The sequence below is a fragment of the Aptenodytes forsteri genome, unplaced genomic scaffold (genome assembly GCF_000699145.1).
Source record: "Aptenodytes forsteri isolate BGI_AS27 unplaced genomic scaffold, ASM69914v1 Scaffold408, whole genome shotgun sequence".
Taxonomy (NCBI): Eukaryota; Metazoa; Chordata; class Aves; order Sphenisciformes; family Spheniscidae; genus Aptenodytes; species Aptenodytes forsteri.
Window position 1 is genome coordinate 797,983 of NW_008796048.1, and position 27,831 is coordinate 825,813.

The following is a 27,831-nucleotide window of genomic DNA, read 5'->3' on the forward strand; positions in this document are numbered from 1 at the left end:
TTGTACTGTCAATATACTTACTGGTTTTTTTAAAGGATAGGTAAAACCTACCTATTGTTTGGTACTGAAAAGAACAGAAACAACATTGCCCACTGGTATTAGAAGAATCATACGATGCTTACCTGCGACCACATTCTGAATATTTACCAATATTTTTTAATATTAAGGCAGCTGTTAATCGGATGTGTTTAGTTATTGGTCCCTCTTTTTCATCCTACAAAAATAAAGAGAAAAAAAAAGTAAAAGCCCCATAGTAGCAGGCAACAATTAATATCTAATACTTGAGTCGAACAATACTAACTGTGAAATCTCTGAAGACAAGGTTTCTTGATCCCCTCCTTAATGCCATTAGGGCAGCACTCGGATGATTCACAATAGCCTTCTGTGCTCTGGGAGTAGAGGCAGTACCCCCTGCAGCTGGCTGCCTACATTAGTAAAGAAAGAATTAATAAAAATAAGCTTTGCACCACTTTCTAGAAGATTAAGAACTCTGAAAATTTATTTTGATAGTTTTTTAACCTATCTGAACAGAGACACAAAGATCCATTAATACTTGGTGCTGGTATGTGATTTGCCTTTTGTTTCCACAGAGATAAACGTTATTGCAAAGCCTTCAGAAGAGTCATGGGCTTTATTTTATGCGAAAAAACACTTATCTTGAAGAAGTACTGCTCATCACCCATGACATTTGTGATGGTAAAGTAATATATTGCACTAATGACATAGCCATTTCCTGAAGTGTACCTATTTAAAGGAATGTTTTATCAGACAGGATTTAACAGGAACTGTGATAGCAGCTATGTAAATGTCATCTGAGATTTGGCCAGAGAATGTCCTTAAAATATAGCTATTCAAACTTTACACAGCTCATCAGGACCATTAGACACTAAGACAATATAAAATACATATTAACTGTGGTTAGTGAGGAGTAATATAAAGTAACATGATTTAAGTTACGATCTAAGACATAAAACATCTAATTGTTAAATCAGATCAAACATTTGTAAAAACAATTACCTGTTACTGCAGCTTTCAGACTGAGATTAATAAATTAAGCAGGGTATTTTAAAGCTGGTACAAATAACAAACATAGCAGAAGCAAATTCTCCATTTTCAGTATTAACACTGAAGTCAAAGCTCTGTTTCATGCAAAACTTTGAAATTACTCATACAATTAGAGTTTAGAATGTATAAATATGCAACTTCACTTAACAAGACTCAATGTCATCTCAAAGGAAAGTTTTGCAGTATCAATGGTGCAAAATATCACCATGCTTCAATATATTGAACAATATTATTATGAAGCCTTTTAATACCCTAGTAGAACCTGATTAGAACATCTCAATATACTAGAAATATACAGTAGTGCTTACTTGCAAAGGTAGCATAAGTCAAATGTAAATGTTCCATTTTTTAAAATGAAAGTTAGCCTGTAAGAGTATTATTTAGGCATCTTTCACTGTAAGTGAATATTCTAAGAATAAAACTTGAATTCTCTATTCAGAGAGACTTTCTTCATGATCTGAAATTCTAACAAGGAAACCTAGTTAAAAATTAGAAAAGGCTTCATATGAGTGGTTTTAAACCACAAAACAGAAAATTAAGAAGCAGTAACAGACAGACTCCTCCCTAAAACCAGCTCATAATCACGCTGTCATCCTCCCCTGAATGGAAATAAGAGTTTGAAAACCTTCATGAAGTAAAGGCAGAAAGGGCAGGGGCTGAATTAAGAAACTGTTGGGCAATGACATATGTCTGTAGGAGACTGAGTACCACAATAAAGGAATTATCATCTTCATTTTTAATTTCTGGAACATTTTTGTTTTCCTTATATTGAGAAGAATAAGGATTCATCAATAGAGGCTGTTCTGAATGTCTCTCTTCAACAGCTATCATACTACATTTTAGAAAGTTGAAGTACTATTGCCTCGATTCTAGAAATATTGAAAAAGGGACAATTGCAATTAATTAGGAGGATCTTAAAAGATTGTCTTCTCTCTTTGATTTTGGAAAAAAAGAAGTTGATAAAAAGTTACTGAGTCATCAAGTGGACTGACTTGTGTCTGTGGGCAAGTATCTCTCTCAAGAAACATCTAGATTTCTTGAATTTCTTTAATTATATTATCAACTTAACTTCAAACCATACCATTCATCTTGTGATTTAAAGTTATCTCCTGCCCCACTCCCATGGTGCATGAAGAATATTTTGGTAGCTCACGCTACCACCTTTGCTTCAGTGGCAACAAGGAAAAAAATTAACGTGAATCCAAAAAGATTCAAATGCACAAAGCTACAGTCAACATACAGTTAATTGCTAGTGCTACCTGACCTTCCAGAATGTAATATTCAGCTACCTCTGAAAACCAGAAGAGGAAGAGTTAATATAATACAACTTTAAAAGCAAAGAAATACAGAATTAAGGTATACAACCAACTCTGTAATGCAGCTTAACTTTGCCTACCTGGTTCTAGCAAAAGCCATTACAGATTTTTTCAAGTATGTATGGCGTTATGATAGACAGAAATGATGATTAGGGGAATGGGCCCTTGTTTTTTACACTGTTCCACAGGGTTTTTTTCCGGCACCAATAACACTCACTCTATCTGCACTCTCTGAGGTAAGTGTAGTTTTGCTAAACGGTGAGGGATTAAGTGAAGAAAGTTGGCCTAATTAATGCCTAAAAGTTGATGGCTTATACATACTTCATCTTAGCACCAGTTCTAAGTTGTTTCAGCTCCATACAAGAGTTTAGTCATATGGACTATCAGTGCTGTGCCGATACATCTGACAAGTTTCTAGGACTCAACAAAAAGTCAATTAAGCCAAAACCTTGTAAGTCAGCTTTGAGACATGACCATGTAAAGCCAACTTGAGGTGACCTGCTGGAGCAAGCTTAGAGTTTCATCTGACAAGTCACTGATTCTGGAAAGCAAATTATCAAGTCTTGCATCCCTCAGGTAGCTAGATGCCCTTTTCAGTTGTGCGAAATAACTCTGTGGCAGCACTCTAAGATTATGTGGGTTACACATTACATATAATCAAAATATTCCTGTTTCTTGATTGCTTCTTTGGTAAAAGAGGAGTAATGGTGACATGAGGGAAGAGACTAAAAGTAACAGACAGGGAACCTCTACGATTTCATAAAACAGCTGAGTGTATTAACTGTCGTGAGTGCTGACAGAGAAAGGTCTCATCCCTTCCTTTTGTTCTAGCCCACCTCCTGTACTGGTGTTCAACTGACTGTAAGGCAAGTGTATTCCACTCATCTGGCAAACCCACTTTTTTGATTGATTAGGTTTTTTTAAAAAACAGAACTGATTTACCATGCAATCAGACAAAAACTAAAGCTAGTTCTCTCACTGTAAGCAGCGCATGAGAAGGAACAAGGGATGGTAGGGAGAGTCAAAACATCCTACTTTGAGTAGTGGAATGCTCTTATTTCAACTTGTATTCTGAAATCACATCCTTAGTACCTTGTGATATGGCAGTCTCTATACTTCAGCGAGAACTGGTTATGCATATAAACTCCTGCTTTCTGAATCTGACCTAATTAGGGAATTCTGCCTTAGAACAGGGGATGTATGAACCTTTTTTCTAATATGAGTACCTGCGCCAATTTTAAAGAAGCCTGTGAAGACACAGAGCTACTGGATGTGTTACCTGTGTGATGGAACATTTTTGAAAAGGCAGAGTTGAGATCACAACATGCTAGTAGATGGTATCAGCCCTACGCTTCCCACTTACCAAGTATTTAAGACTATATTACCATCATTCTTCATTTTGTGGTTTTCAGAGGTCTGAATGTTGTTCAGTGTAATGAAACAAGGCACCATAAAGCAATCATAAGTCTGTGTTAAGAAGTTTGTTTATATTAAAAAATAAAAGGACTCCCGAACAAAATTTCTCAGCTTCCATACCAAACTTTCTCTGCTGCCTCCAGCAGCTTGGTAGCAATTTAACTAGCCACAGAACAGACTGCAAAAATCTGCCTGGGACCATGTAATTACATCTTTAGCTTGCAACAGAGAGATTCCAGTTAGTTACTAATAAAGACCTAGTCTTAATACATTTATACAAGTAACTGAACCCTGAGTAACTCCAATATTAACAGAACCATCCCCACAACTCCACAGCAATAGGGCTGCGCTCTCCAATATTAATTCCAGATGGTTGAAATCATTTTGGGAAAGAGAAGAGCCAAATTTGATTCCAGGTAGCGGCACAAAATTAGAAGCCTCAGAGGAGCTGGTATTTATCTTGTTTGCTTGTTTAAAGGAAAGTGTATTACAAAAGTCCCTGGATCAAATCACCCCAAATTTAGACCACAAAACTGGAAGGAATACAGCAAGTTACAAGACAATCCATCTCAACTGTATGAAACAGCTGAACTGTACACAACAAATAACTTCCCATTCGGATTACGAGCACTTTCCTGTTACAATAAAAGTTATAAAATGCTGTCCAGTTGGGAAAAATCAGGTGAATATGTTGAGAACAATGTTCATCACAGAGTATTGACCATACACCTTAAAGAATTACCTGTTCTCTTTATAACAACTGCAACCACATCTCCCCCACCAGAATCTACTCCCTCTTTTGCCCATTTTGACTTACTGTAATGGAACTCAAATTTGATTGCTGTTATAGACTCTATATATGCAGAGTTTCACCTGATAAATCAAGTTATAAATACACAAATTCTTCCAATAATTTCTAATCCTCTTTGTCACTACCGCTAGTGAGGCTCAGGTCTCTTACTTATTGGAAGGCTTCTGATTTCCTGCTTGTCCATGTTCATCTTGCTTTAATCCTGCAAGCAAAGCATCTCTGGAACAGTGCTTATCCTGTTCAGGGAAAAGAGAAAGACAGTGAGAAAGGTGTGTGAAAATTTACCAATTCCTACTATTTTCTGAAGTATTACGTGAAAGAAAATCTGCACCTGTAAATGGGTAATGAAGGAAAACCTCTGCCGCTGGAAAGGTTCACATCCCTCCCATAAGCACTGCCCCGGGTAGACATCTTTTCCTCCATGTTCAGTTGCTGCATGATAGAAAACTTGTGATGGTGTTTGAAACCACCTACAAAAAGAGGGGGAGGGGAATTTAAGTTGGGGGTTTTTTTTCCAGTTAATGGTAAAGCACAGATATCACAAACATAAATGCATACTGGCTAAACATTTTTATTTTCTGAAATGAGACATGCATTGATAAATGCAAAGTTGTCAAATTTTGAAAAGAAAAACATGTACATATATAACCAGTGAGCTACCAATAAATGGCAATATGGTTTTGCCAAATCCGATTGAAATATCACGCTTCTATTTTTCTATTAATACTTTACCAAAGAAATAACACATGCTAATTCCAACAGATCCATTATCTGCAATACAAGCAAAATACAGTAATAAACAGCTACAAAAGTTGGGTTTCATGTATTCCTTTTCCTGTTTTCCTTCTTTACTGGCAGTCATACTCAGACCTTATTTAAACTTTAATTGGGAAAAAGAGATGCACACCATTCATCCTATTTGCTCTCAATACTGCACGCTTGTCAAAACTGATGGAATAAGAGATCAATCTAAAATTAGTGCTCTTTAGCACCTGAATTCTAAATATCGGAAAAATGGCTAGATATCATTTCCTGATGCACACAGAAGTAAAAAAATGTCACTTATGTGACCCTTTTTAACATCTTCACTTAAACCTCAATTTTTAAATGACTTTCCAAAACCTCAAACTAACCACTTTGCCTGCCGACAGCCCCAAAGCACAGGACATGAGGTATTTCAGCAAATGAAGTGCTTCTGCATCAATAGAAAAGATGAAGTTGTCCTAAGCCTGGCCCTGTAATACTCTCGACAGTGTATTTTGTGTTTTCTGTATGTTCTATTTGGTGAGAGCTCAGGTGTGACATAACCTTACACTGAGTTCAGCCCAGTAAGGGCTTTCTTCCATTTCAAAGTGGTAGAAGAGTTACAACTCGCTATGAATGCCACCTCAAAATACTGGTGAGTCAACAGTTCTTAAACAGTTCTTAGATTTGTATTTTCCAATTGTCACATAGACAAAAGATGTGTTATTTTAACATGTATCAGATGGTAATGGAGAACCACTATATTTCAAACAATATTAAATTAAAATAGTGAGTGACTCAAAGTATGGTTTTTTTTCGTCTAGATACACCTTAAAAAGTATCTCAAGTGTTACAAATTACATCCCTTACTTCAACAGAGAAAAAATGGCCAAAATAAACAAAAGACTTAGCTGCTTGCAATTCATTTCGATACAACTAACCCAGCTCATCAACACCCACTTAAGGCCTGAGCAGAAGAGGTCTAGAAACCTAGTTGCTGCCATTTGGGAAGTCATTACCACCAGCTGTCTTCACACACTTGCTGGACCGATGCCACTGGCACCGCAGTCTTACTGAACAGGAAACACATGCACCCACCTCAGCTACTCCGGTTCACATGCCAGTATTTTAGTTTCAGTTAACAAGAAAAGTATTTGTGTCAAGATGTTCAACCCCCTGGGGCTGAACAGCGCCAAGAGGGAGATGACCTCCAATCAGAGACTTACGGCAAGCAGATAAGGATGAAGCAACACCTTAAACCTCCAGCAGTCGTTTATGGACAAGTTCAAGTCAGAACTCTCAGCATATGAATAGCAGATCAGTAGGTGCTTTGATCCAGCCACCTCCTTCCATATCCTACCACTCATTTCAATACTGTCCATTATGCAAACATACTTGCAATTGATACGTAGGCCTAAGCGTACAGATTACACTGAACCCTTTATAGGGTTACCTGAACCCTATAAAGGTGTCAAAGAGCTAATTTCACCCAGAGACAAGTCTTCGTTACAAACTGAATCCCACTGCAATAACCACCTGTAATACAGCAATTACCTTCTGCATAGGCAATAAATACTACTCTCTTAAAAAGCATTCATCTTTTCCATGCCAGTCAGCTCTTACTGAAGGGAAGCTGGGAAGGAGAAATACCTGCCTCTTGCTGTTGGTCCAGACAGCCCATAGTAGGAAATGAAAATAAAATGTTTTACATCTACATTGGCTCAACAGCAAAAGTTGATGTTTCAGAGGACAGAAAGATGTCTTTCCACAATGAAGGGGAAAGTCAGTATGTAAACTTAAGCCTGGCACAAACCTATTTATGAATAATTCCTGGCATGGATGAAAGAAATTTCATGGCATAAGTGAAACCCAAAATGTAGTTTAAAACATTTTATTCAACATGGCAAGGCTTTAAGAAAAATAAAGCTATTTCAGCTATGTTGGTTAATTCACTGTATAATACATTCAGTGCTATACTTCAATCACTGATCTAAGAAGATTCAAATTTACTACCATTTTGCAGAGAAAAACTGTCTTTCCTTAAAGAAACACCTAAACATATTTATAAAAAAAAAAAAGCTTAAGTACTGAGAATATGGTCAGTTGAGTCTAGACTCTTGTTTCCCATTTAATTTCTCCATCATTCTGCTTGGCTGCTGAACAGAACATTAAACTAACGGCTGACTTGACAGGCAGTGGAGATCCAATAGCATCTCCAATTTACTTTTTAAATACAAAGCAATTCAAGAGCAGACATCTCCTGCCTACCTGTGAAACAAAATAGCAGCTTTTAAATTAAGTTGAATACAATTAGCAGTACTTGCAGACAGCTGAACTTCAAAGGAAAACACCTACTTTCTGTTACATCCTCAATGCAAAGTAGTGTGCTGACTGACACCTTTCAGAGTTTTACTTCCACTTCAGATACTAAGCCTGAATACATCTGCGAGAGGCCAATCATTACAACTATTTGAATAATTGGGCCCAATCTGGTTGTGGTCTTCAGACATTACTAAATCCGTTGCATTTTATTTCAAAATCTTGGTATAATGTTTCCTAATTCAGTTGTAAAAAACAAAACAGCAGAACCCACACCCACGCCACTGGAATGTTGCTGACTGCAGCAGCCAAGTTAGTATGTTCTTTTTCTACCCACTATTTTATTTATTCGTATTTATTCCGATTCTCAGTAAAATGTTTTTGAAGACCTTCACTGCCTTCTGCAATACATCCTGGAAGGGAAACCTAATGCTAGTATGTTGAGAGAATTAAACTAAAGAATATGCATAGAGAAACAGGTACAAATGACTATATCAAATTTACCTCCTGTCATATCATTCTACTTAATTGTGAACACCACGAAAGAAACACTGTTTTATCATTCTACTATGATGAACCTGCCTGCTTAATACCTAGGAAAAAAAATTGCTAAGCAATCATGAATGAAACTAAGTAGTGGATGTAAAGTGCACATAGACTAAATGATCTACTCAAAAGAATCTTCTTGTTTCCTGCTTAAACAACTCAATAAAACCAGCTAAGATTGAGAGCTCTAAATAAAACAGTCACAATAACAGGTGGCAATCCCAGATTTTTCTTTATGTCTGGTAGAAGCAGAAAGCCTATAGGACCTTTGATACTCCTGTTTTTAATCAGGCTGTTGAAGGAATATGAATAAACAATATACATTTGAGGAAGATGCTCATTTAACATTTTGGTCCTCTCTTCACCACAGAGAACGCTGAGTGTAATGTTTATCTAAACTGTTTTTAGGCTGGGGCTGAAATAAATATTTTAGAAGTGAGAGACAGCATAAGAACAACAACTGTGTGTCACATGGACTACAATCTATCAATGCAAAATCTCTGAAGGCTTTTGAAAATAATGAAACTTAACCATGAACAAAAACCAGTACAGTGAGTAACAACAGGAGAAACTAAAACAGCAGAAATAATACACTATCTTTAAAAAAAAACCATAGAGATCAACTTGTAAAATATGAGCCTCATAGCCCTTAACTTCAGTCTCAGGAAAACTTACTGGAATAGTATTTTAAGATAGACTTACAGAAAGACTGATAATGTAAGGTAATCATAGTTGTATTGTTCCTCCTCCTGCCCCAAAATTTGTCTGCACATATTCACATCCTAGTTCACATGTGACATCAGCTTGTTCCATGGCTAGATGTCATCTCAACTCTACACAACTCATCCTACATAACTTTAGACATAGAAGAAAGTTGGTGATTAACTTATGCTTCAAACCTGTAGTTCAGCAAACTCTTCAAGACGGTATAAATTGGCAAGGCTTCTGCTAAGAAACCACCCCAGCTTTTCATTTCCACTTCAGTACAACCCAGTCTTGTACCAATACAGGTGTTTATGCATCTATTGTGCAGCCAGCAGAGTATGGCTCTACGGTAATATTTACTAGTAGTAAAGGAGTAAAGTAAAAAGTAAAGCCTTACATGTATTTCTTACATAGAGAAGTGTCACCTACCAAAGAAACAAAAATCACTTTTAAGTTGAAAACAGGGCAATGATTTAAAGAACGCCAGATCTCTACAGCAGCAGTCAGAGTCCTATCTAAAATCCGTATGTCTTGCATTGACTTAATGATCTTTGAATTATGTTTGTAAGGAATGAAAGAAACAGAAATTACAGCTTCAGGGGTCTACAGATTAACTCTCCATCAGTATTCCTCTAATTCTGTTCAAATGCCTCATTTTCACCATTGGTTCCAAAGATTCGAACGTCTCCATCATTTCATCCCAACTTTCTGAATGTCTACATACCAGCTTTGTGCCAAATCAGCTCGTCTTTATGCTCCCTTTGTCTTGTCCTACAACGATGAAGTGTCTCACCCTTCTTCATGCCCATCCTATGTTTTGCAATTTCTCTGACTGTTTTCAAAGTGGCTATTTGACAACTACCTTTGTTTCACCAATCTGTACCCTTCATTGAAAACTAAGCATGTTCATAAGCCTATGTTATTTTAAAAAATCAGTGTCAGGATATACATACTGATAACAAGGGTAGAATCATGTTTTTATAAGCCTACATCCAAAAGTGTGCTAGCTCACTCTTCTCTCTTTTAAGGACAACAACAAAAAATAAAAGAAAGTCTAATTATTACTGTCTAGTCTTAAGGCTAAGTACTTTTTTATTTCCTTTCATGACAATGGAGTCCTGTGGCACACAAATGGTACCATAATTACTAAAATTAGTCATAATCTAAATAAGACTTTGACCAGAACACAGAAGTGCAACACCCTGCTCTTGCAAAACTGGAAACACAAGAAAGATTAAAAGCTGGAAACATAAGAAAATGTCAAGACATGATTTGTAACTGGAGTACAGTAACTATTTTTGTATTTTCAATACAGAGAACAAGCTTCAGAGCTAGGATTTTTTTTTAACTTAACTACATGACAATATTTTATTTATTACTGAAGAATCAATATATTAAAAGAAAGCAACATAATGCTCATTTTATGCTCTGAAGTATAATTGAGAGCAGTTAAATGTCGTGCACTCCCCCATCTCAGCTTCAGCTTCCTCAGCACTTTTCACTTTTTCTTTTCCCCCACTGACAAAGTATAAGGTAACTTAAGGAAACAGAATGGATAGAACTTGTAGAATCACCCTCTATATACAAGCATCTGTTACATATTAGTAAAAAGTAGTTAAATAAACGAGCCATTTACTTTTTACAAGATTGCCACAGACACATGAAGTTCTGTCCAGGTTTTTTCATTTGCTCTGCATGCTGACTTGCTGCAGTGTATGAAGGCGGCTGCAAATTGATCTGCTGGCCCTGCACTTGCACTGTTGGTATCGACGTTGCAGGTGTGCTCTGTAGAGAAAGTTAAAACACAGTTTTAAACAGGACTTATTTCAAGACTTGACATACAGTTTACTGTTTGTTCAAAGATCTCTTGTTTTACACTTCAATCAACCACAAGTTTTCAGATTTTAAAACTTTGAACTCTGAATAAGCATTAATAACACGACAGACATACAACTTTTACACTGTAGTATTTCTGCAGAAGTTTCTAATATTCAAATTACTAAACCTTATGCCCAAATTCAAATACAGAATTATGACCGCAAAGGAATTTCTCAAGGGCACTAGTGAAACAAAGGTTAGCATTATTTTGCAAAGACTTTATTTGTTTTTTAAGAAAAGAAAAACACATGCAAACTCAAAGGGTTGCAGTATCATCAGCACAGGGAGTAGTTTGCTTTCCTATGTAAATGTAGGAGAAAATATTGCTAAAAGAAGTAAAATAAGCATCTAAAAAACTGTTTTATGTTCTTTGATTAAATGGTTTTATGTGCTGCGTCTGTGGAATTCTTGAACTGCCACATTAGTACACATCAGCCTGTGTTACAGCATGCGTAAGAAAAGGTAAACTGAACAATGCTGAAGAAACACTATCAAAGACCAGCAGGCTTAAACTACGACATACCTTTTTCTATATAAAACTTGGCAAATTATATAATTCTTTAAGCTCCTGTAAAACCAGCCAGCACACGTACCTTTGTACCGAACACCACATGCCCAGAATGCCTAAACACGCCACGCAACTTGTATACAGTGAAATACAAACATTTCAGAAAGGAAAAAGATGTAATATTGCAGGGGAGCAAGGGGAACAAGACACTTATTTTAACAGTGAATAACAATTACCTTAGAAGTGACCTAAAAAAGTTAAAAACAAAGCCAAAATATGTAATATATTTTTCTGAATAATAGATACTGAACACTAGACTTCCCCATTTCAGAAGAGTGTTTATGTCAGAACACTGTCTCTCTTCTTTCTTTTTTCCTAGAAGGCTCTGGCCAGCAAGATGTTTATAAAGATGATGACAATAAAAAAATTAAGCCTTTGAATATTATCTAGCAACCTAACATTCTTTTCCTCCCTCCTGTTAGAAAAGGAATGTAACACTTTTAAAGAGACCAAACAAAACTACTTTCAAAGTCTGTGTTTAAGAATATTATAAAAGAACACTTTGTAGTGTTTTACATCCTGTTTACATCCTTACAGCTCTGTTACTGAATAGCTTTAGACTTTAACTGTAAAGAAACAGTTAAATGCAACTTCTGACATTCGATTTGCATATTGATTTTAAGTTTTCTTCCTGCTGCTCTCTACTGGCATTGAAGACAACAGTCACACAAGGTAACGAGTTAATAACTATCGCAGATCATACAACACTAATAACATGACCAAAAGGACAACAGAAAAGCTTCATCAAAACCAAAACACTTCCCATGTCCAAGCATAAATCCTGGTAAAAATAAGACAAAACTCAGCACAGCACAACTATTGTATGATGCCCATGATCTGCCTGTGTGAAAAGTTGTAAGAAAGGACTCGAGTCCATTAGTCATAACTACAAATTATTTTGAATTCTGCAATGATTTTGATCTAAAGACCTCTAAGCTATTTTAACAGACTGGGTAATAAATCTTCACAATGTATCTTTTAACAAAAGGTAAACACAAGTGGAGCCTTTTAAAGATCGATGTCCCTTCAACAAGGCATTTTTAAAGTGAAGCTGAAAGTAAAATCATCGAGTGTCAGCAGTACAGCTTGTTTTGCAATCTTCACTTGGCATCCCGATATCAATACGTTATGATGGCCTTTATGTGACTTTTTATCCCTATAGAACTTCTGTCTCATTTAATGTGCTGGAGAGAGAGGGTGAGCTTACTGAATGAATTCAGTATTTCATTTAATTCTCATCATTCAATGTGTGGTTCATGTATTATTCACTCCATTCTAAGCAAACCCTGCAATTAATCCAGAATTATTAATTTTCTCAAGGGTTTTTCTGACAAGCTCTTCCAGTGGTATTCAAAGGTTTTAATACCGTCTCATTAAAAAAATTGTTTATTTTAAACAAGGAGATCTGAGATATACAACACAAAATGTTACATGCTGAAAATGAAAGAGCACAGAAAGGAAAACAATTTTCAGGACAAAGTTAAAATTCAGTTTTCCCTCCAATTTCTTTCTACCCTTTTTTTTCCAGTGAGAAAAAAAAAAAGCTGATAAATTGAAAAGAAACGTGTAAAATAATTGTTGTTTAGAATTCTCTTATTACTGCTGTACTGCAAAGTAGAGTAGTTTCGCTCAAACTTGTAGCATTAGGCGGTTATAACTTCCATGTATTTTTAAATCAAATTTATTGCCTGCCTATCAACTGTGCTGATTATATTTTAAAATAAACAGATAAAGTGAAGTTACATTTGTTTTCCCAGGTTTTATTTTAGAAACATAAGTTCTATGTTCAAACATCTCAAAGCTTTCCTCTCTTCATTCAAGAGATCAGAAATACTGCTAATTTTTGTTTTCTTTTTTCCCCCTCCTCTATTTTCATGTATCAATTTAATAACGCATAATACATAGGACATCACTAAAATTAGGTATAGTCTTTGTTTTCCAGATATGAAATTCCTTTTTTCCAGAAACATACCTAGAAATACTTGCTATGTGCTACCTAGTTTACAGTACTGATATGCAATGATTATGTAAACTCACTTATTTCTTTAAGATATGGAACTATGATAGACATTTCATTTGTCCTAATAAAGTCTTTCTGGGAGAAGTAACATTGAAAAAAACTTCCCCGTGGCATAAAAATTTCACAAGATTTCCTCCTCTAGCAGAAACATTTAATGATTCCAGGTTCCTCAAGAAATCAAACGCCCAGTACTCTAGTACACTTGAAAGCATTTCATGGCTTATCTTTTTATATCCAGATTAGACCTCTCCGTGATATGATCTGCAATTGCCACCACTTAGCACTTTTGCAAATCAGATCTCACTGGATCTCGGGACTGAAAGGTACCTCGAGCAGCATCACTTAGCTCTTTTTTTGAAATACATAACCAAATCATATAACCCCTTTCTTAAGTTCACTGAGTGCCATTTTAAGGACTTATGAGTCCTTACGCAGGATATAAATATAAAAATTCTTGAGAAACTAAACACTAACGGAAGCAGAGCAGCTAAGTATGTATTTGTATTATACACACATATAAAGAATGCATTTATATTTAGCGATTTCCTGTCTCAAAGGATCTCAGCTACTCTGCAAAGTTTGCCCTAAGTGACAATTCCACATAAACTGACCTGCCAGTAACCACGCTTGACATGTTTCTGGGTGCCCCAGAACATAACAAATTGTGTTAAAGGAGCCAAAACTAATACACTGCACAAAGAAATGACTTGAGCATGAAAGGTAACAAGATACAGGGCAGTCTGAAGCAACTTTTTGAAAATAGGCACAGAAATACCATTCTCTGACAACTCGATTCTTTTCTTTAATCCAGTTTATGATGGCAACCCCTAAAATAGCAAGTTCTTCATTTGACTTCTGAATTCCTTTACAGGCTTTACGGGAGCTTTTCTGTTTTCCCTGTTGTTGATTACTAGGGTCTTGGCAGCAAGATCTTGACTCAAGGCATGTCTCTTAGCTCGCAGTGCCGGGGCACAGATGCAAAATCTCAAGTCTTGATGATAAAAGTTAGGATTTCTGTAACTTCAGTATCCTCTGTGCAAAGCTGGCTGAGTTAACCCAGGTTGCTGGCCATCAATAGTTTATCTCAGAGAAATAAAAGCTGACTGACCATATACTAAGGAAAGCAGAAAAAACAACCAGTCACTGTTCCATCACTTGTGGGCTCTTTACCTGAACTGCAAATTAAGGACATCTCAAAGACAACACCAGCTGTGGCCTGCATTAGCTCAGGTTCAGTGCTGTATTAATGCAGTTGTTCTGCTTTCCAGGTCAATTTTGTTCTTGCATGGAGACTGCACCATGCTCAGCTCCACTGGACATGACTAGAATCAGACAGGCTCTTCTAGCACCATGTTTCTTCTACCAGAAGCGTACTTGGTATCAGAGCTGAAGGCAAGGTCCAACATGGAGACATGGCAAATTTTGAACCATAGCTAGTAAACCTAGCTGAACTGGAGCTGCAAGGTAAGTAAGAGCCATCAGGATCCCTGCAACGGACTTCCCATCATAGCAGGTTCTGGCTCAGGCACAATTCCATCCCAGAAAGCAGCTTTTTTCATTATCCAGCTATTGCAATTCCTGTACAATAGAGAGCTGTGACTATATGCATAAAGAATTATTTGAGTACAAAGTAAAAAGCGGAGACAACTACTGAACTTTTTTTTTTCCAGTTATCTTAACTTTATCTTTAATTAACCTTAACTTTACCAGTTACCTTTAACAACAGTCATTTCTTACCCTCAAGATAAAAATGACACTTTTGAACTGATCACATAAGAGATAGCAACAAGGTATTAGCCTCATCAAGAGCCTGCACAGACTGTTAAAATGCAGATGGGGATGCTTTAAAGAATAGTCTTCCATCTTGCTCCCTGGGCCAATGAAAATCAGAATATGTTGCAACAGAGATAAATGTGACAGGCAACCAAGGCTAACAATGCTGGCTATACTACTCACAAAGTATGTTCCTTGAACTACACCCCTGATGCTTACTTTGAAGGCACCTGTTTGGTCACTCATCCAATTCATTTGGAAGGAAAATTATTTGACAGCAGTCTTCAAGGAATCACAAATTCAAGCATATAAAGTAAAAATATATATGTAAAAAAAATAATTTAGTAAAGTGTTGCAATATAAGACAGTGCTCAAATTCAATCAAGATTTTAAGAGCTAGTCTAAAATCTCTTACTACCCTACACATTGGTATTATAGATAAAATGTAAAACAATACAGATGGTCCTCTTAAGATTCTGCTTTCTTGGATGTATTTCTGTATTGATGTGGCTGATCTTGCCCTGACATTATGGTTTGCACTGAACTCTTAAACTACATAAATACAAACCCTTAATACCTGTACAGACTACTTACAGAACAGATACTACAGCCTACTTTTAATGAGCAGGAGATTTTATCTCTAGACTGGGTAACTTTAGATTGGGGGCGGGGGGGAAGAAAAAAAAAAAAGGCAAGTCCAGCATAGTCATGAAAACTAAGAATAAAGCTAGGAGTTTTCTGCTAACTAGAATGGACTGTTTACAAAAGATACTAATTTATTTTTATGCACAAGAGTTCCTCCATTTGGGCACATAAGCTCCCTGCGTGGTAGGAATAACAAACCATATGGCTTGGGGCCAGAAATGGCCTCCACCTCCATTTCACGAATGGTGCCATTCCCTTTATGTATTAATGGGTAACTATTTTAGCATGACACCTGCCCATCTTATTTAAAAGGCCTACTGTGCCATCAGCAGGAGAATACGCTGATGGCAGTATTCTCAACAAGACCCAGCACGATGAGGGTCTTGTTGAAATATAGAGCCATATGCAGTTTAAAAGCATTAAACTGCATTTTTTCTCCCACCATTAATACGTGCACACCTACAGTAAATACATTTAACTCAATGTTAAACAGTTAATTATTAGTAAAAATATTTTTTAAAGTATCATAGGATTTACAGTTCAGTATTACTGAAAATTTTATGTTTAGCTCCTTCCTTATAATGAACATATATTAAAAGGTAGCTTATAAACTGAAAATGAATATAGCAGGATTTGAGTGTGAGGAAGGGGTCAGGTGGATAGGTAGGCACTAAAATAAATGTTCTTTTCTTGTTGTTAGATTACTGAGGTTTAAGTCTCCTTGTAACAGTGTGCTTCACAAGTGAAGAGCAATAAAAGCATAAAGATTCTGTATTTCAGTACTTCCAGCTGAGAAACTCATTAGCTCTGTGGCTAGGAATGAATTACACCTCCTGGGGCTACACACCTGCTTTCTGGTGCATGGTAATTCTCGGCTTCCCAATCAACAGAGAGCAGGAGCAAATAGTTAAGGCAATGCTCGCACAGTTTTTACCACCTAAATTATCCACACAAGCATGTTTCAAGTGGGCGGCCTTGAGAGAAATGGGAGTGCATTGTTTATGAAGGGTTGACAGTGATGAGTAGGGAAGTGATTACTTTAAAAGCCAGATAAGGCAATTTAAATCAGATTTGCTCATTTCTAGGAACTTGGTGTGATATCAGAGCATTCCTTCAAAACACATACCAATTGGGACAAACCAACATGGTTATGTTCAACAGATGTTTTGGAGGCATTTGAAGAGGAGTAAGAAAAAGTGGAAAAGAAAATAAAATGTACAGGTAGGTAATTGCTCATTTCTTTTTCTTTTTCATCCACCGGTCCAGCACAACGCCTCAAGAAAGCAATAATCCAGGAGCAGGGAACACAGAAATAAAAGAAAAGGAAGCCAAGAAAGTAAAGTGCCAGTTCTGTCTCCTCTCAGACTACATTTCATGGGCTTACAAAACACAGATGGAAATAAAAGAATTGCAACACTGTGTGTATCATATGTTCCTCTTCTGACATAACCAATATACCCATAGCCTAATTTTTGTATAAAAATACAAAAAATAAAAAAGTCTTTAAAGTCAGCATATATGTCTTTTTCAATGAGTTCTGCTGAGGTGTACAATTAACATGGAACAGTGACAGATTATACACAGAAGATACCTGTACTTGTCTAACTGGATTTTGATAGCACTACATGGACTGTCCCATAAACAGCAAGTATATAATTTTCATTATTTTAGTAGGCCATTTAAATCAACATTTTTCCCCCCAAACATATAATACCAGCCCATTTCAAACTACCTTTCATATCATGAAACAAATCTTCTCTTAACTTTTACATTCCCTTAAGAATTATTTCACTCTTTTTCTTGCTTTCCTTAGTTTTCACTTTGCTGTTCCCTTCCCTCCCCTGTTTGTCTGTCCTTCCTTATCTTCAGTTCAAGCATCTTCCCTTTCTCCTCTCTGCAGTTCATGACAACTAATCCTGCTGTAGTTGCATAAGCACTACTCTCCTCCCCCTTCTGTCCTCTACATCTCCTTTTCCAGCCTTCCTGTTGGGTTGTAATTTTATTACAAATTTTCTTCCTCTCTCCCTTTCTCACTTCTCTGAAATACAAGCTCTAGTTGTATTTTAAGATGACAAGCAAGCAGGAAATCACACACTAACAGCTTGAGCAGCTATGTAATTCTGCCATAGCTAATACCCCTTTATTCCCTGTCCCTCACCATGTTTCTCCATTGGGTTGTATTTATAATAAATTTCACATTGTCTGCAAAAAGAACCATGTTCTATTTCTTCTGCAAGACACCCAGTATACATTAGATACTACAAAAAGGATAAAACAATGCAGATGCTCAAGTGAAAACAGTGTTCCTTAGCTGCTGCCTTTCAAAAAGTCAGGGACAAGAAAGCTGCTTATCATACAAGGAAGAGTCTCAAAATGGGACGGAGAAAATAGGAGATTATACAGGGCCTAACCTCAAAAGAAGTTATCATTAAAACTCAAACTGAGTTCATGAGAATTTGGCTACATCTTAGTATTTCTGGACGTCTTAAAGATACTCCTAAAAGCAGACTCAATATTGGAAATACTTAACATCTGCTTTGCCAGCAAAACAATGGCTATTGCAGCAGCTCAGCAGCTTTGGAAAAAAAAAAAGAGCTGGCCAGTTTGATTTTGTTACTGTTTATAGTCCAACACATTAATTTTAAAGCAGTGGTAAAGATCCTTAAAAGTCTTAAGCCAAACTATGATGTTCACTATATCTGAACAGAGTACTATAAAGTGGGTTCTGTGAAAAGTCAGTACTTAGCATTATCATGATAGACATGATTCATAAATAGCCATATGTAATAGTTAAGGCAATTCGCTAACAAATTAGATTGTTCACCAAGATCAAAACTAATAAACTCCTTTTCTCCCACATTCTTGTAATTTTGAAGAAAGCAAGGGCATCCTACAGACAGGAAAATGAGCCAACTTCCATAGAAGCAGACATTAAACCAAATTACTTTGATCTGCAAATCTGTACTGAATGGCATACCCAGTTGGCAGCATTTCTGTTTGTACAGATAATGGAAAATGTAGGAACTATCAATGATAGCGATACTAGTGTTTCTCCCACATTCTTGTAATTTTGAAGAAAGCAAGGGCATCCTACAGACAGGAAAATGAGCCAACTTCCATAGAAGCAGACATTAAACCAAATTACTTTGATCTGCAAATCTGTACTGAATGGCATACCCAGTTGGCAGCATTTCTGTTTGTACAGATAATGGAAAATGTAGGAACTATCAATGATAGCGATACTAGTGTAAAAAAGAAACTATCAACACAGAAAATACTCTTTTTTTTTCTCTATTATCATGATAGAACAGCTAATCCAATACAAATTAAATAGTTAACTATTACTCCCCTATTCTCGAAAATCTGAAAGTCTGATAGCTGCTTGAGACACAACTGAAAATTCTTGTCAGCCACATGTCCAGGGAATAAATAACCACAGATTATATTTATTCCAATCCAGAGACATAGCCATACCATTTTCTATTTCAGCCAAATCCTTAGCAAAGCTATAATAGAAATCCAAACTGTGCAACAGCTAAAGACACTCACTGTAAAAAGCAAGGCCTAGCTTGCTCTTTTTCATCTACACTACAGAAAATCTCATTCATTCTCCCTATGCTGCCAAAAGACACTTTCAGGTTGGTCAATTCACTTCTAGTAAGAACAAAGATAAATAACATATCAGAAAAATATGGATCTCTCTCTGATAAAACCTAAGTGAAAAATTTTACATGTGATTTAAAGACATTTTAAATACATAACTGTGCAGTGTGGCAGTTGAAAGAAAAAAGAAAAGAAAGGAAATTTGTTAACTGTTAGTCCTGATTTCTGATTCTGAGATGAAGGAAAGTCAAAAGATCAGAAAAATATGGATCTCTCTCTGATAAAACCTAAGTGAAAAATTTACATGTGAGTTTAAAGACATTTTAAATACATAACTGTGCAGTGTGGCAGTTGAAAGAAAAAAGAAAAGAAAAAGAAAGAAAATTTGTTAACTGTTAGTCCTGATTTCTGACAACTAGATGAATGAAAGTCAAAAGAGCTTTCAACAGAAACCTAACTCGACACAGAAAAAGAAGTAGCACTAGCCATCACCTGTTGAATTTTGAGTTCTAGCTCTGTTTAAGTCCATAAGGTCTATACCTGCTACCCCGTCAAAAACAAACAAACAAAAACCCAACCATACAAACAAAAAAGGAAGACAAGAAATAAAAGACTTCTCTTACCTCAAGGTCAAAATGCACTAACATACGCGCAAGATTTCATTACTCCTCTCCACAGTCTGTCAGAACTCTGTGACTGCCAGACCTACTATTCTATTCTTTCTGCTCCTATTCACGTTAGGAACATGTTTTGGAGAGGGATTTTCTGTCCATGGACAAAGCTAAAATAAATTCTAGAGACTGGAATAATCTTAAACATGATTATCTGTACTTATTAATGCTCATAAAACTGATAGCCATACCTCACTTCTAGTAAAGTGCTAGGGAGTAACCACTTTCAAATGATTAAAAAAAGTTGATCAAGGGAAAAAAAATCCCCCCAAAAGCCCTCTCCAAAGTTTGTCAAACAGAAAAAAAATCCCAAACAATGCGTATTGTAGCAATAAAATAAACATTACAAATATTTTGCAATAAACAAACATAAATATTTCAACAAATTTACAAAACAATACTTTCTCCTGACTGCAGTGAACGCCTGAAGCAGGCCTTTCAAGACCACCTTTAAATGCAAGAACTTCAACTCGTTTCAGCAAGCCAGAAGCAGTTGCGGTGATTAACTTGCAAAAAAGACATTTTCATCCCTCCATAAGCACTAAGGACCAAGAATAAAATGCAGACAATTCTGACATTTTTACAAGACTATACAACAAATCATTGTTGTTTTCAAAACAGTTAATCCTTTAAGGAAGAAATCAGTGAGCAGAAGTTCTTTCCTTACTGTGTATTACCAAGCTACAAGCTATTTTAAAATTCCATTGTTACTGACATCGAAGTAGTATGCAAACTATTAGAACTTTAGTCCGTGAAAGAACAGAAACCATAATTTTCTGAATATTTTAAATACTATGCAAGAGATATTGACTGAGTTTACATTTTCATCCGCATTATTTCATAGCATTAGTCAGAATCACAGTTGGAATAAACATAAAAAGAACACTGCAACATACCTGTGTGACCATGCTTTGTATATACGTGGTTGGATGCTGCTGCTTTTGTTGAACAGCACTTTCTATTGCTACTTTCGCTACAGTGCTTGGATCCGCTCCAGCTGGCACAGCAACCATAGTTGCACTGCAACCAGCATTGTTGGGGTCACTGATTGTAACAATTCTAACTCCTACTTTATTTGGAATTCCTGGAACAGTTTCCCTGTCATTATCCTCTGCTGGCCTCTTTACAGTTTTGCATTCTGCTGTGCCATTAGTAGACCGAACTTCGGATGACAGGGTAGACTGGGACACTCTAGGTCCTGAGTGTGGAACTGCTATGATTTGATGCCCCTGTATAACAGAGGCTGTAGATTGTGGTGAGACAACTACACTTGGGCGTTGCTGAGGCACATCTGAATTCAAACTTGAAGCTAGAGGTCCATTAGGTAAATCAGTGTTGGTACCACTAAGTTGCTGGGTTAACAGTTTTGCAGCCTCCTGTGTACCGCTTACAACAGGTGAACTACTCAAAGTTAATACAGGCCCATTAGAAATTCTTTCCCCTTGATCACCTTTGGCAGTATCTTGCTGCGTGGCATCCAAATTCCCTTGTTGTTCCACTGAAGATATCTCACCATTTCCTACATGATTGGAAGTTTTGTGATTTGGAATGCTTTTGCTCAAATGAGAACCATCTCCTTTATCAAAATCACAGATTCCATTAACTAGGGGCTTCTTCAAATCACTTTTAATTTCCTGTGTGTCCATTTGTTCAAAGTTCTGCTTTCCAGGAGCTCCGTTCTCACCCATTTCTAATGATGGCCCATTACTGACTTGCGAGCACTGATTGGCCTCATTCTGAGTTTTCCCTGAGTTAGAAGGAGGTAGACTGGAGTCACTATACTTTCTCCCATTTAAAAGACTTCCCACCTGCATTTCATTTTCTTTTGCATCCCCATTGCTGGTGTTTGCAGCTCCTCTTCGGCAGGAAGGATTCTCCATAACTTCAATTTTACGTTCATGAATGTGTAAACCTGTTGCTTCCTTTGCTTCTTCCTCCTTTTGGCAAATTATTTTATCACCTTTGAATGGGGGAGCAGCAGTACACGGTGATTGTCCAGCTGAAGGTGCTTGAGTAGCTGGAAGTGTTTGCACCTGTAGCCCAACTCCTGTCTGTGCTCCACTCACTGCAATTCCTGCTGGAGCAATGATTTGAGTTGCATTTCCCTGACTCACAGTTGCAGTAGCAAAACTCGTATTTGGCACAACTGTTATCGTAACCTGGTTGCCAGTAGTCCCTTGGAAAATAGTTGCTGGGCTGTTTGAGATCAACTGGCCTGGCAATATCTGTAAATTAGAAATGGGTACTGTTTGCACTGCCCCTTGGGGCTGGATTGCACCCGGGACCAGCTGAACATTTTGCTGTCCAACTAGCAGCTGCTGAGCTGGAGACTGTCCTTGAACTCCAAAACCTGGTGCCTGGTTATTGGCCATCTGATAAACCACCTGAGGGCTAGGAGCTCTTGCATTGTTAGGTGGAGGAATCTGTGGAGCTGGGAGTATAAGCTTTCCCCCTGGAGTTGACGGGCCTCTTTTCGGAAGAAGCAGTTGTTTTATCAGACTAGACTCACCAGAGTTAGGCTGGCCAACTCCTGTATTAGCTTGTTGTGACTGAACCTGCATTTGTATCGGTTGTTGTACCTGTACCTGCTGCTGCGATGATGCTGGTGAATGTTGCTGCTGCTGCTGCCTCTTTACAGAAAGCATCTGGCTGACAGTGGGAGGGGGTCCTTGTGACTGAGGAGTGGTAGATGAAGATGACATAACTGTAGGGACTTGATTATTTGTAACCGGACCTGGGGATGGTGAAGAAGATGGAGTAATGCTTGGCTGTCCAGTCAACTGGACAGTTTGACCAGGGGGAATAGAAGCTGGATTAGCAAGCACTATTTGATGAATGGCTGGTGCATACGTTTGACCTTGCTGAGCTGGCTGGCTTACAATCACTACACTCTGCTGGGATGGTGGTGGAGGCTGCTGCTGTGGCTGCATTGGCTGCTGTACCACGGCAGGTGGAACTTGCTGAGATGGCAGAGGCTTTGGTGCAATATTCTGAAACCCTACCCTAGATGTTGGTGGGTTTTGGACACCTGCAATTGTAACCACCTGCCCAGCCGCTACTTGGAAATTTTGAACTGTGGTGGCAGAAACAATGTTAGATGCAGAGGTTGTGACGTACTGCTGTGGTGCTATGATGACTGTATCTTGTTGCTGGTTGCCAGCAGAGGACTGCTGAGATGATGTCTGCCCAGGTTGTGATGATGTGCTGATTAGCTGTTGACCCTGTGAAACTGCTGAACTGCATGCTGGTATGTTTTGTACTCTGCCAAATATATGACCCTGAGGTACAGCTTGCTGAATTACCGTAACAGGAGTGCCTGAAGGTATCTGTCCTGGCACCACTGCATGCAGTGGAGACTGTTGTTGAATTACAGGTTGGTGGTGAAGCAGCGTCTGAGAACTAACAACAGTAACAGACGGCTGTGGTCCTGTAGTGCTGTGATTTTGATTAGAAGCTTGTGGTGCTCCTCCTACAGCAATAGTAACAGGAACTGCAGACTGGGGCACAGAGCTCTGTATTACTGTGGCCTTCACTACTTCACAGGATATTGGACCTTTATTCTGTATAACAGTCACTGGAGCATTTTGTTGCTGCTGTGTATGAACAGAAGGGTTTTGTGGAATTCTAGAAACAGTCTGTGCCACAGTATGAACACCTTGAATTGGAAAAGACATCTGTGTTGCTGTCAAAGTTGAAGACTGGTTAATAGGGGTCCTCTGATAGTGATTTCCTACGCTTGGTAGCCCATGCGGGATTCCTGTTGAAATAAACACAGTAGAAGTTTGGAAGCAAAAATTATTTCAAAGCACATTAACATAACAAATTCTTAAAAATCCAAGCCTTGAACTTGTAATTCTATATGAAGCACTTTCTCTTCTCAGCTATACTGCATCTGAATTAATGATGCAGCAACAATGGCTTGACAAGTTTATGGGTTACACGACAAATACTAGAATAGCATGCAAGTACATACTGCAATACTATTCCTAACATTATTGAATAAATCAAAACATGTGGCCCCAACTTCCAACACTTTCAAACTATTTTCAAAATCTTTTGTCTTTTATTGTCATTTCAGAATCAATGCAAACTACTTGATATTTAATTAATTTAAAAACCTGCTGGCGAAGGAGACGAAGACACATCAGGAATTGAATCAACCCGGACAACTGGGGTAGACGAAGTTGGTTGCTGCTGATAGTACATCTGAATGGGAAGTGGTATAGCTCTCCTTTTCACTCCTACCACATGTATGTGTGCTTGACCATTGTTACCTGGATCTTCTACTCTCTTCACTGTATGATTTGGAAAGACAGTTCTGCCAAAAACAACATAAATCTATGTTAATAAACACAGTAACTCAATCCTCTTACAATGTTTTTGTTTTAACTGACTGCTCTTGTGTGCAGAGTAACTGCACTAATGCCTGCATCTTTGCAATACAGCAGGATTCCCCAATAGCATCTGAGTATTCACCATTGAGGACTAACAGGTCCACCAGATGGTTGGCCAAGATCTCATACAAGCTAAGTGGAAACCACAATACCTCCAAAAAATACTTTGACAAGAATTAAAAGGACTATAAGCAGAGAAGGAACACTATCAAAGATCCTGAAATAGAATGAAATAAACTTAACTCTAAATGTTTGTTTCAATTAAAATTCCAAAACTGGATGTTTCAAACTCAACTCGGTAGATCTTTTCTCAAAGAAATCTAAAGCTACAGGTTAGCATTGAGCACATACAATTGCTTCTTCATTGTTGCATGAATTTTTGTCTTACCGCAGACATTTATAAAATCCAGTTGATGTCAGGATTCCACCTCGAGCTAATTTACTACAGGTAGAGAGGTATTCAGAGTACATTTCTGCTCGAGAGACTGAGCAATCAAGATTCACCTCAAAATGTGCATTCAACCTGAGGATGAAAAAATAAACTATGAAGCAAAATATAGAGAGAGTACTTTTAAAAGGGTTGTTAAAACACTTCTGCCTGCGTCACAGAGACTTTTGAGACCTGATAACAACACGGAAAGCAGCATTTTAGTATACTGTCTTATCAAATGTCTGTTCCATACTTTCTCCTTCCCACTGCTTATGATTCAACACATAGGACCCCTAACATGTGCAGTCAGTTTCACACACAACATCTTATTTACATATGTAATATGCAAAATAGTCTCTACATATGCCTTTTTTATTGTATAATCAGAAGGAAAACCAAAAAAAGAATGCATTGTTTGGTGACGTCTCCTCCCCACAGCTCTATTCTTATTTCTTAATGATTCTACTTTAGCAAAAGATGAACTGAATGCTAGCTAACTCTTCATCAGAAATTTCTATCAAAAGTCAACATATGTATCAAAACCAAGATTTTGTTCACTGATCTGCTAGTGCAGTCTTACTTTAAAATACAAGTAAAACCAGAGATAGAATAACAATCTCAACCCTGTCATTCTGATAGAGGTGGGAAGGCAGGAGAGAGGGGACTGGGATTCTAAGACAGCGCGGGCACAAACACACACACACACACTCTCATTCCTGGAGTCCCACACTACACAGACATCAATAAAATCCTTGAACAACCTGTTCTGCCTAACATTCAATTTCCAAGGAGAGAAAGTATTTTTATCTCCTACAGACTCTCCACAAGCACACAGACCATCCAACCCCCAATCAGGAAGCTGAGAGAGAAGGAAACATTTTCTACCAGTTCATTTCTTTCAGATCCATTATTCCAACCCAGAGACATGGGAACGGTTCATCCCCAGCAGCAAATGGAGGTAAGTAACAACTCTCACAAAATGCTCAAATATCAGTACCAGAATATAGGCTCAGACAGAATAAAAATATTTTTTAAATTGTCAGCATTTACTATATGGTGCTAACTCTTTGGAAAACTACACTGCATTCTCCTTTGTAGAGTCCTACACTCCCAATACAATTGGATGCTTCAAAAGAGAAAAAGCAAATGATGACATTCTTTGAATTGTGTTCTCTCATAACCAGTAAAGAGTAAGAATAATGCCAGTTCTCCTGCAGTTGAGTTACAATTTTATTATCACAAAAACTGAGATCGCACTGTGTAACAGAAAGTCTAGGTATTAATTAAATTTGGCATATCAGACAAATGACTGTCCAGTTGGGTATGTCATATTAGGCTGACACACCATCACTGGTACCAGTGAACTGAGGATATTCAAGACTTAAAATAGTGAAATGGGATCTGCGATTAGCACTTCACTGTCACATGCACTAACCTTACAAGGACTCCAACTCGGGCTAAGCTGACTAATAATATATCCAGGAAGGTCAGTTTAAATACCTTGTCTTTCTGTTGCTTCCAAGAGATAGTGACTTTTCTACATTCTACTGTTACGATTTACTCATTTTCCCATTTCTCTCAATAGGAAACAATCACTAAAACATACCATGAAAATTTACATGAATATAAGACACTCCATGTTAGCATTGATTAAAATGCTTGGAAGAGGCTACTCCTCTGCTCTCAATTTGCCTTTTTTTTTTTTTTTGGCAGCACAGTTATTATTTAAGGAGAATTTTCAGGACTAGATGTTAATTTTTATTTTTCACTAGCTATATCTACCTAAGACTAACTGGAAGAAAATCAAATACAAAATAATAGTATTCAACACTGACAGCTGCAGAAGCACACAGAATCAGAAACAAAGCAGACATTCCAAATCTTCCTGATATAATGTTCTATGGTTTGCTTCATTATTTTCTGTCATTTGATGGTATCGCACAGTTGCAGCATGATACCTACCCATACTTATTTTAACAGTCAAAACTTCTATTTTACATTTTATACAGAGTGCAAAATTCACCTTGCCTACAACTTTACTACTGAAAGCTACATGTCTAGTGCTCTCTATAGTCAATAGAGAGAAGGTGGCACTAGAAGGCAATTTGTAGTCTCATCAGAAACTAGGCAGGTGAAGGCAATTCATTTTACTACTGGGGGAATCTCCCACTCCATTAATTAAAAAGGCAGCCTAGAAAACTAGCTTTGGCTAGAGACCAACTTGCAGATCACTAAATTGAGCTCTGGTGATTCCAACTCCAGGTATCCCTCTTTAAACGTCTAAATCATAGAATCATTAAGGTTGGAAAAGACCTCTAAGATCATTGAGTCCAACCGTCAACCCAACACCAAATGTGAAATTTCTCAGTCTTTCAGCAGCACACATTAGTAATACTTTGCAGTGTGCAAACAGAAGCATGGGAGTATCAGTTGACCAACAAGAATCTGCAACATTTCCCCCATACAAAGTTTTGCTGGAAGCATAAGTAAAACTAAATCATGACCTAAAGCACTAAGCTTTGACAAATTCAACCCACTTTATCTTGAAGGCCCCTGTCTGATCAGTAAGACAACTGATGAACATGTGAAAAAACTGGCTGGATGGCCGGGCCCAGAGAGTTGTGGTGAATGGAGTTACATCCAGTTGGCGGCCGGTCACGAGCGGTGTTCCCCAGGGCTCAGTTTTAGGGCCCGTCTTGTTCAGTATCTTTATCAATGATCTGGCTGAGGGGATTGAGTGCACCCTCAGTAAGTTTGCAGACAACACCAAGTTGGGAAGGAGTGTTGATCTGCTCGAGGGTAGGAAGGCTCTGCAGAGGGACCTGGACAGGCTGGATCGATGGGCCCAGGCCAACTGTATGAGGTTCAACAAGGCCAAGTGCCGGGTCCTGCACTTCGGCCACAACAACCCCATGCAGCGCTACAGG

The 27,831-nt window shown here is 37.6% G+C and overlaps 1 protein-coding gene across 1 annotated transcript in view; it reads right to left on the reverse strand.

The window, feature by feature from the left end:
• The window catches only part of ARID2 (AT-rich interaction domain 2), a 113,037-nt gene that overhangs the window by 3,876 nt on the left and 81,330 nt on the right, over positions 1–27,831 (reverse strand). The window contains exons 13-20 of the mRNA XM_009286208.2: positions 24,863–24,997; positions 24,199–24,398; positions 20,977–23,837; positions 10,559–10,707; positions 4,940–5,078; positions 4,759–4,844; positions 302–425; positions 123–214 (exon numbers count right to left, since the gene is read on the reverse strand). Coding sequence (XP_009284483.1) covers positions 123–214; positions 302–425; positions 4,759–4,844; positions 4,940–5,078; positions 10,559–10,707; positions 20,977–23,837; positions 24,199–24,398; positions 24,863–24,997 — 3,786 coding nt within the window. The remainder of the gene's footprint in view (positions 1–122; positions 215–301; positions 426–4,758; positions 4,845–4,939; positions 5,079–10,558; positions 10,708–20,976; positions 23,838–24,198; positions 24,399–24,862; positions 24,998–27,831) is intronic.